A 10412-nucleotide genomic window follows, 5' to 3' on the forward strand; every position below is an offset into this window, starting at 1 on the left:
ATCGTGTGGTTCATCATGGGGAGGAGGAGCAGAAGGAGGCTGATCTGGTTCCTCTTGGGTAGGAGGATGTGGTCTATCATGGGGAGGATTAGGAGGGTGGTGATGTGGTCCATGAGGAGGGGGAGGAGGACAGTGTGGCCCACAATGGGGAGGAGGATAGTGGTGTTTTAGTCCATGAGGAGGAAAAGGACAGAGTGGTCCATGATGGGGAGGATGATGGTGGTGATGTGGTCCATGAGGAGGGGGAGGACAGTGTGGTCCATGAGGAGGGGGACCAGGAGGAGGATTGTGTGGTTCATCATGGGGAGGAGGAGAAGAAGGGAGATTATGTAATTCCTCTTGGGATGGAGGAGGATGATGTGGTTCATCATGGGGAGCAGGAGGAGGGTAGTCATGTGGTCCACAATGGGGAGGGGGTGGAGGACAATGGTGTGGAGGGTGAAGGTGGTGATGTGGTTCACCGTGGGGGGGTGGAGGATGAGCAGGTCCTTCATGGTTGTCTTGATATTCTTTGTTGAAGCTATGGCTATGCTCGGGGTCTTCAGGTCTGGGTTGAGAAGGAGGTGGACATCTGTGCCTGTAATGATGCTTGTGATGGTGTCTGTGACGATGTCGGTGATGATGGAGATGGGGATGTCTGTGTGGGTGTCCCAGAGGTGAATGTCTGCATCTTTGCCCATAGTCGTGCCGCTGTTTAGAAAAACACCAGAGGAGGAAGTATTAAGTGAGATGTTAATAGGACAGAAGAAAGTGGTGAAAAAGAGAGAGGTGGGAGTTAGTAGGTTTGCCTTTACAGTTCCAGTGATCAGTGATGGAAAAAAACTGTGTTTTTTTCAAGGCAGAAAAGAAGGAGCAGATGATAAATGCCAAATGACTGAAAATAATCTGGAAATACTGCACCATGGCAAAAATGAAGTTATATAACCAACTGAGCAAAATTTGTGATGGATCAAAACAAAATAAACACCACACTGGAGTAGCTGTTGTAATATAAACTGAAATACCAAATATGTTCAAATAAGATCATCTCCCCTCCTCTTGCTTTCTAAAATTCGTGTGAACTTGCTTGTCAGTCTCTACCCACTTTAACTAAGGAGTATGACTGGACTGAGAGAAGATACCCTTAGATGAATTCTAATTCATCTTCTGATTGACCTAGCAGTCGAAAGCCAGGCTGTCCTCACATGCTACATCACACCCAGGCAATAATAAAGGGACATAAATAACTGTTGTAATCGTCACTTTGGACTGAGGTTGTTGTAGCCTGCATGAGGCCATAGCCAGAGCCATTTCAGTAAGTGGGTACATACCCAGGGAGGGTAGATTTCACAGCTTATGTCTGTTCCATCTGGTTCATCTGGATCACTGATAACTCTTGCTTTGCAGAATCCCACGTGTCTAAGCAAAAGAAAATGGAAAAAAAACCCAAAACCAATGCGTATCTGGTTCTTGTGGTGGAGTTAATAGAAGCTACTGGAAGTTCAACATTTTAGAAGTTAGGCTAGTTCCTTCAGTACCTAAGTATGTTTACACAACTTAGCTAGATCCTGAGCTTTCTGACCAGTGATGCTTGCCAGTGATTAATCATGATTAAAATACATGCCATTTTTGAGAGTTCTTGACTGTGTAGACCACTTCACCATATGCATCTAGAGGACTACCACTCTCAATCTTACTTCACTTTTGCTGTCTGTAAGAAATTGGTCAGCTACTGATGTCTCCAAAGCAAGTATCCTGTGGGTGACTGATTTTTATTCCTTTGTTTCTGTCTTTGCTTGTCAACCATCTGTTCAGATTGGGCTATTCTGAAATTTTGCTCAAAGTCCTCAAAAACAGAGACTGTGTAGCCATGCTGTTTCAGACAAAACTCAAGGTAGAGCTTTCTTCCATATTTATTTATTGAAAAGTAATTTGTTGTAATCTTTTAGCATTTCTTCCCTTAGCATCCTGTTTGCTGTGACTTCCACCTGCTGTCCAGTCCTTGTGTGTGGAATTGCTCATGTGAAAGGGCACAGAACTTGGGTAAGGGGTTCTGTGTGTGCTCTCTGTGCTGGATGCTGTATCTTGATATATAGTTGAGCCATTAGTAGCCTATTATGATCAGTGATTACAACAGTTAATAGCATTTTACACACACACCAATGGTGGCAGCTTTGAGAACAGAATTCAAAACCACTAGCTAGCTGGCTTGTCCTTCATCCTAGTGAACTTTTGGCTCCACTACCAGTTCATTCACAACCTTGTCCAGTCTTCTGGAGTATAAAGAGCCAGAGAAGAAAATGGAAGTTCTACATGTGTTATTTTCTCCATATTTTTATTTCATTCCTTCAATTTAATATCTGGGGAATAATTTATTCTGAAATTCTTATCTTGCCTAGTTGTTTCTTTGGTGTAAACTATTATTGTAATGGGAAGAGGTGGGGTGAGGGGAATACTTTGATAGTAATGTGCAGGCAAGCCTGAATTATTCCACTCTCCATTCCTCTGCAGCAGAGGGAAAAAAGTAACCCTGGGCTCACTGGAATGACATAATACATGTATTTTTTTCAAAATCTATGACTCATGTTAGTGTTAAAGTTTTTATGGAAATAGCATGAATGATTTACTAGGGAGTGGCTACAATTTGAATGTGAAAGCCAGATCCAAACTGAAGAGCTCAGCTCTAGGTCAGTCATATGCCAGAATCCAGTTACATTTAGATTAGAGTTCATATTGGCTCCTGATAGAATAAAAAGAGCTGTAAAATTAGGATCTGGGCATGGACATGCTGGCTTTTTAATTTTGAGTTTAGGTGCATGCTTATAAGAAACGCTTGGAAATACTGTGGGAAGATCTTTCTGGTGCCACCCATTGTGTCAGTTCTCATGCTAATACTCTACTTACAGCGTGCCAGTCATCCAGAAAATCACATTCCAATGCCGGATCTGCTTGTTGTATGGATTTCGAACAGTTGGTCTCTTTTATAGAAAATCCTAAAATGTGACCTTCACGGGAGGCAGTCTGAAACCAAGAGGTCAAACAATAGGTGGTAACTAGATGTATTTTAAGTCTCGTAATTTTAAAAACAACCCTACTTCATAGTGTTGTCAAAATCTTGTCCACCTCATGCTTTCATTACCTGTGCTGTTCAAATGTTCATACATACGTGCATATTCAGTAAGGGAAATATATCAGATAATTTATACCTTACTTGCCTCACACCTTTATGAGTTCCAGGAATGGTTGCTTCATTTCTTTGTCTAGTATGTGTGTGTTATCAAACCTGTTGCTTTTACAGACAGTGTTTTTAGGAAGTAGCATCCTTAGAGTCTTCTCCCTAAACTGAACTGTTCCTCCTGTGAAAATAGAGAGATCTACTGGATAGCAGCCACCCCTTTCCAGTGATGGGAGTGCATAGTACTGCAGCGCTGGTGTTAACTGGGATGAAATTCTGCCAGTTACTGTGAGATTGTTGCTGTCTCTGTTGTCAGTGGCAAAGGCATTACTCCATAAGAAGATGGGAGAAGGCCTGTGTGATCCTACTAAAATCCATAAAGAGGTGTTTCATTTTAATTTCCAGCTATAGTGTAGTTTAGTCTGTGTTGAAGGCGTTCGTAGCATGTCTGCGCACACAGGTTTCACTAGTTTAACTAAATTGGTTAAAAGTGAATCCATGTATGTTATGGTTTATTTTTTAATTGTGATTAATAGTTGGGATACATCCTGCACAGGACTACAGTGTAGAACACTGTCAAGTTTCTGAGTAATATTAAAAGCTGCAGAGAGGTGGGGTTGGCGTGCTATAATTTAGGCAATTTCCAAGATCAACATATATTATAGCAGGGGCCATGGGACCTCATTACAGAGGGGTCCTGAACTGACACGTGTTGGCAGAATGATCCTGTGCTAGGTCTCCAGAATCTACCAACAAGAAATTGTGGTGATGTGAGAGTTATACTTCAAATCACCCAAAGGATAAGTTTTCATGTCAACATCACTCCAAGATGGATTTATCCAGAACCAGTAGTTCTTCAGGAGGTACAACACAAATACAAATTTGCCTACTATCCTTCAGAGCGTCAGAAATGATGCTGAGCGTGTTCCACTTTGTGTTGTACCCGTGTGCTAAATATTATAAGAGTAAAAAATTATCTGACTTCAGTTGACAGAATGTATGACTGTGATAATACACAACTGTACATCTTGAAGAGCTCTGGGCAGTAGTAAATAAACTCTTATATATTATGATATGATAGGTAAATAGGCATTCAAATAAAAATAAAAATGAAGTGAAAAGCACACAAAGAAGGCTCTGACATTTTGGATGCCATCACACTGCCCTAGATTTTAGCAGGTGAGAAATTCTTTTGCTTTCACATGCCTAAATTAAGGTTGATAACAAGTCTTTGCAGAAGTAAGATCTTCAATTTTAAGCAGATGATTTACTCTGTGAGGTGACAAGCAATAGTTCTGATCCTAGAAGGGTTTAAGTTCTAGTCCCATGGTTTTGGAGCTGCTCACTAAATTTTGTTGTTTATATGTAATTCTAGGACAAAATGCCACTTACCATCTTTAAAATCTTTTCAACTTTGTCCACATTGAAGTAGCTTGTGTGGTTGCTCTCACTGTTGAATTTCTCCAGGGCCTTTGCAGCAATACTTTTATGTTGCTTGGTGACTTCTAAGACTTCGACTTTCACAGGACAATCTTTGCACTCTAGTAAATCTGGAGGAACTGTCAAAACAGAGAATTTAGTAATGTTGCAATGGATATTAGTACTCTTGGAAGTGTGCATGTGCCCTTAATGTGAACTCATAATGAGAAACTGAAATTTCCTTGGAAGTGGAATACCTATCCCTCACTTTGCAGATATGGGTTTGCCCTGTAATGTGAAAAACACCCCAAACCTGTGAAAATTAAATCTCTTAGCTCTGCCTGAGAATCTTACCACCCCAAATGGGTATTCTTTCCAAGTTTACTTTTTTCCTGATATTCGTTATCCTGTTTTGGTGGGTTGGAATGGTGATATCATCTGACATTAATAAAGTCTGCTTTAGAAGTGTAGCGTAACCTTAATTCTATTACTCATTCTTAACATTCCATTTGAATTATCTGAAATATGAATTGCAAGCAGATGAATGAATCTGTTACAGTTACCATACTAGTAGTATGCAGACTTGTACTTTGGCGCTGGGGCTGGTTTGGGGTATGCATTGGCTTACAACAGTGGTTATTTTACCTGGACTTAATGTACAATTAAATCCATACAGTTGAGGGTTCTTCAGCAGCTGGCTTGTGTATGTAATAATCTTACATTGCCCAAAGTCCTGAGAGGAAAAAGAGAAATGTGATTATGATGTTATTTTCATTGGATTTAATTGGATGTAGGTGATCATAGAAATTATGCCTCCTTTTAATGTACAGTTCTTCTAAGAATAACAGATGTGGTCATTAGTGGAATGTTTGATCTGGTACCGCTCAAAATTTGTGTTCAGATAAAATGGGATCTCCCTCTACAAGAGCCTTTATTTTAATTCTCAGTGTGCAGGACAGAGTAGACAATGGAAAACTAAACCAGCCTTCTTAGTCATTCTAATACTTATTTACAGTAGGATAATGGTAGCTGGCAGGGGAAGTTAGGATGCCAGAGATACTGAAGGTTACATAAGTCTTCATCAAAAAGTGGATGGACCTTTTCTTCCATTCTTTTCCCCCATCTTAATAAAAGGAGTAAATGCCTTCTCTTTCCTCCTCATGGCCTTCCAGCTTAGTCCTGTGTGGTGGTATCACCACTCTCCTATTTAAATAAAGTTTTGGACTGGTAGCTCTCATCCCACACTGCATCATTGGACTGCAGCAATAAAGGACAAGTATTGCTACGTGTGGTATATGTACTGACACTGCCAATATTTCACATTGTCATGCCACAAACACAATGACAGAAAACTGACAGAATATAACACAGGTATTTCTGATTAAAATACTAGGAACATGCTTTAAAAAATAATTTCTAGTGCCCTTTAGATGTCAGCAAATTATTGTTAAAGCATCAGTACTGGTACCAGCAGTGGAAAGCGGAGTATAGCTCCTTTGAGACAACTAGTTAAATAAAGCTGCACTTATTTAAGGAGCCAACCCTTTTCCAAGTCCTTTGGTTATGTTTAACAACTCTAGAATTCAATAGATTTTATTTTATAGTGAGCCATATTAAAGCCTAGTCTTCACTGAGAGATTTTGTGACTCAGAAATTTCTGGGCAGTTCAGGTGAAGATCAAGTTAATGCATCATTGACATATGATTCTGCCTGGATGCCGTTACTTGCCATGGAATAGGCGTCACTGTATTCACAAGACTCCCAGTGTCTTCTGGATAACACAGAGCATTCAGTTTCCAGCACATCCAGAGTTAAGTAGAGGACTGATCTATTTCCCTGGAAGAGAAGTGCAGGTAAAAAAGAGTTTGTATACGATAAGTTTGGTATGAAAGGAACTTTTTTTGAAGTAGATAGGTTTAATCTTTAATGTAGCTTCCCCAGTTTCCTATTAAGGTTCTTCTGAGCTGACAGTCACAGAAAGGGTTCAGACTAGAAGGGACTGTTGGAGTTTTGAAGTTTGATTCAGTTGAAGGTTGAAGTTGAAAGGTTTAATCTTTAATGTAGCTTCCCCAGTTTCCTATTAAGGTTCTTCTGAGCTGACAGTCACAGAAAGGGTTCAGACTAGAAGGGACTGTTGGAGGCTATTTTGACAAGCCGTTAGCTCAAGGCAAAGCTAGCTTCCAAGTTGGATTCAGCTGAGTTCTATATATCACCGAGACAGATGTTCCACAACCTCTCTGGGCCGTTCCAGTACTTAACCACTTTCTCCATGATATTTTTTTTTGGCCTTACATCTAAGTCAGAACTTCCCTTCCTGCAGCTTACAACTGTTGCCTTTTATCCTTTTGCTGAGAACCTGTGAGAAGAGTCTGTTGTTAACCTGGCATCCACCAAGCCAGGAAAATGCCGATGTTAAAAATTTGCCATTCCTTCTTTCTGATTTTCACATGGAACGTACTGGTCTGTTAGGAAATCAGTTGTCTAGGCAGCCAGTTGCATAGCTACATCCATTCCTAATGACCTTAGTGACCACGTATTCTTTCGGGACTTTGCTTCCCGCTCAGTTTATTCAGGGAGTGATGCAACAAAGCTGTAGTAATACCTACAAAGTCAGGAGCCTTAGCTCTGAAATTCTTCTAGTATGTTCTATATCCTGAGCCAATAGCATGGAGAATCAGAGTTTGAATTTGGCTCCCAGTGTAATGGGATGTGGTGTTAAGAATCATCTGTGGCCCACAGAAGCAGGTTTTTTTTTATTTTTCTGCAGGAAAATGAATCTCAATTCACATTTGGAATGTATTATTTAAACTTCATGCAACCCATGTATGGGCATTCAGAATGAACACAGATGTATTTTATTTTGTTATTTAGATAAAATGATGCAAAACCCTTCACTGTGAATGAGTGTCCTCAGGTTTTATGAAATTTCATCCATTCAGACTCCTTTTTCAGAGTGTTTCTGTATAGACAAGATCCTTGAGAAAGAAATACTGCAGTCTAGTGTAATGTTTTTATTAGTGAGAGTCCACCAGTGTCATGTTAAACACTAGTTTTGCAGTATGCATATGTCAGCATATTTTTAAAATAAGGACTAGGTGATTTGCACAATGGCACATGTTTTTCAATAGCAGAATCCATAAAAGAATATAATTGTCCTGGACATCCATCCTGCCCACTAACCACATGATTATTTTCTGCTTGGGAGCGATTAGTATTTCTATTTTATTTTATAAATCTCAATAATTTCAAGCTGCTAGTCAACATAATAGTAAAATGCAGACAAAGAAGAGAACAGAGACAGTGAGAAAGTTTTTTTTTTTCTGTTTTGTATTTATGGAATTGCACTGAATGCAAAGGTGATGTAGGTAAGATAGTCTTTTGTAAAATGTGCAGTTCACTAGGAGCCCTCTAAAACTGAAATGACTAAATACATTCACTTTGTCATCCAAACTTATGAAATGCTAAGGAAACCAATTCATCCTAAGCAAATATTAATTTTCTACTGCAGGATGCATTTGGATTCAGTAAAGCCTAAAGCAGAGCTTGGTTGAAATTAAGTATCTACATCCAAATATGCAGTAGAAAGTTCCTCTGTTAATCTGCTGGATAGCTCTTGGAAAAAAAAAATTATCTCACATGGTGCCTTCTTGGTTCTTTTAAAAGCATCTTGGACACCAACGTTCTGCATTGAATCCCAGAACTGTTCTCGTGCGAATGCCTGAGTATCTTACACTTCCAGAACTCCCACGTAAACCCTTAAGTTTCTAAGGAGGTTGATGTGATAGAGTTGATGCACACTATTGTATGGAGATAATAAAAATATTGTTCTGGTCTTTTTTTTTTTTTAATTTTTTTTTAATGTCATCTTGGCAGTGGAGCCAACATAACTTCTTACACAATAGTATACGTGTTCAGTGTGCAGGAGATCACACCTGGGGGCTTTGGCTCTGAGAAGGTACAGAGACCTTACAGGAAGAATTCTTTAGCAGTAAGATAGATAGAAGGGTTTTTTCTGTTCTTGTAGACTCTGTGTGGTAGCTGAAGCTGTGGCCCTGGACTGCAAAGACAGCAATGTTCATTAGGGGTACAAAGAAAAAGATAAGCCTGGCAGTCTAGTGGTTGTAGCATTCATCTAGAAGTATGGATCCTCAGCTCTGGTCCCTATTCCAAGTTGTGGTTCTATAGTTTCTATAGTCAATAATTGTTTAAAATGTAGAAGCAGTGAGATTTTTCTCTTCAGAGACAACTATGATTTTCCTCATTCATCCAATTAATTTTGCATGTCTTACTGCCCCATGGCTCCACTTCACAGGGGTGGCACAGACATGCTCCCTGGCAGCAGCGTTCTTTAAGGACAGGAGACTTGAGGGTTTATATCTCTTAATCCTGAAGAAGACTGATTGCTCCCTAGATGAACTCTTTAACTACCTGGCTATTGCGTAAAACCCAGTAGGATCATTTGCTACGTCCTTGTCTTTGAAAAGCAAAATAATCCATCAGGTTTTTGGAAAGTATACCTGAAGATGTGTGGGAATCTGGGCTTTGGGTCACCTTCTGAGCTTTTTCTTTCCTAACAGGCTGTCTTCAGCAGCTCCATCAAAAACTAGCCTGATGCCATACTGAGATGTGCAATACACTTCTTAAACAGTGCGTGTGTGCCTCTATTCTAGTTTCATAGCCAAGCAGCTAAAAGGTAACCAGGTGCATTAGTAAATCTGCATGTCCCTGGCCTCTTCTATCTACTAGTTAAAGAAATTTTGTATTCTATTGCTTTTTCTGCTATTGATTTCCTTTGGCATTTAGGCAGTCATTGAGAAAGGCTTATGTATCCTCTCTAGAAAACAGAAAGAGAAATAGGAGGGAAATAGGAAATGACCGATATGGATTCTCTCTCCAGCTGCTCCCCTGTTGCAGAGTGGCATTTTCATCTCCTTTGGCTTCCTCTGCCTTTTTCCCTTCCTTCCAGTTATCCAGCTGTCTCCAAAATTAAGATAATAACAAAATAGCGATCTTGCAGAATACATTGATCTAATTAATGTTAGGCATTTGCAGATTAAAGAAAGCGTCCAAATATAAATTTTGAACATAACATCTGAGATCTGACAACAGACAGGACAGATTGATTTCCGGTGTTGTATAAGGCTGTTCAGAGCGTCTCTTATGCTAACATCCCGTCAGCCAAAAGAATAGAGGGCATTCAGCATCGTTCAAAGTCAAGCTTTTATACAATAAATCATACCCAAATGAACACTGAGATAGTGTAAATCAGAGTTGATTCATTGAATTACATCAATATTGCTCTGTTAAAAGCAATAAACATAAGCTTTTAATGATCTGTCTCATTATTTTAAAATCACAGTCTTGTGTAAATCAGCCTTTAAATTGATACTTACTGTATGTAGTTCGTGTGCGTCAGCAATACGGAATAAACCAAAAACATAGCCATCTCTGCGATGTTTGTTGACCAAATCCAGGGCCACTCCTGCATATGTTTCAATGGTATTACAGTCTGCAGGTGTAATGCTTGTTTTGTTTTGGGCATTAGAGCACTGCAGTAGTGCTAGAAAAAAAGCTGAAGCTAGAAGGAGCATTTTGTTTGTGGTGTTAGGCCACTTCTTCCCATGCTCTGAAAAAGCCAGTCGTCTGCTTTTAAATCACAGTAGTCCACCGAAGATATAAATGAATGCTAAAAGGGTATGGTTTTATACAAATTTAAGCATTGTGTCAGAGGGCCATTACCTTGACCCTGGATTAACATTTGCAAACAGCAAGTAAATGATTATATAGTGATTGGGCAGATTTTGAGCAAAGTAGGTCTTATAATATTCTCTGGACTACC

At 39.6% G+C, this 10412-nt stretch overlaps 1 protein-coding gene across 1 annotated transcript; it reads right to left on the reverse strand.

Moving 5' to 3' along the window:
* Positions 1–30: 30 nt before the first annotated feature.
* On the reverse strand, positions 31–10164 carry LOC104464503 (histidine-rich glycoprotein-like; the record flags this gene model as incomplete). Its single annotated transcript, XM_010077229.1, has 8 exons — positions 9967–10164; positions 6302–6409; positions 5219–5306; positions 4547–4713; positions 2884–3000; positions 1682–1686; positions 1311–1398; positions 31–690 (listed from the first exon to the last, which is right to left on the reverse strand). Coding segments are annotated over exons 1-8 (1431 nt in total), but the record flags the coding sequence as incomplete, so codon positions are not given.
* Between the last annotated feature and the right edge of the window lie 248 nt (positions 10165–10412).

Source organism: Pterocles gutturalis, unplaced genomic scaffold, assembly GCF_000699245.1.
Source record: "Pterocles gutturalis isolate BGI_N339 unplaced genomic scaffold, ASM69924v1 scaffold30108, whole genome shotgun sequence".
Lineage (NCBI taxonomy): Eukaryota > Metazoa > Chordata > Aves > Pterocliformes > Pteroclidae > Pterocles > Pterocles gutturalis.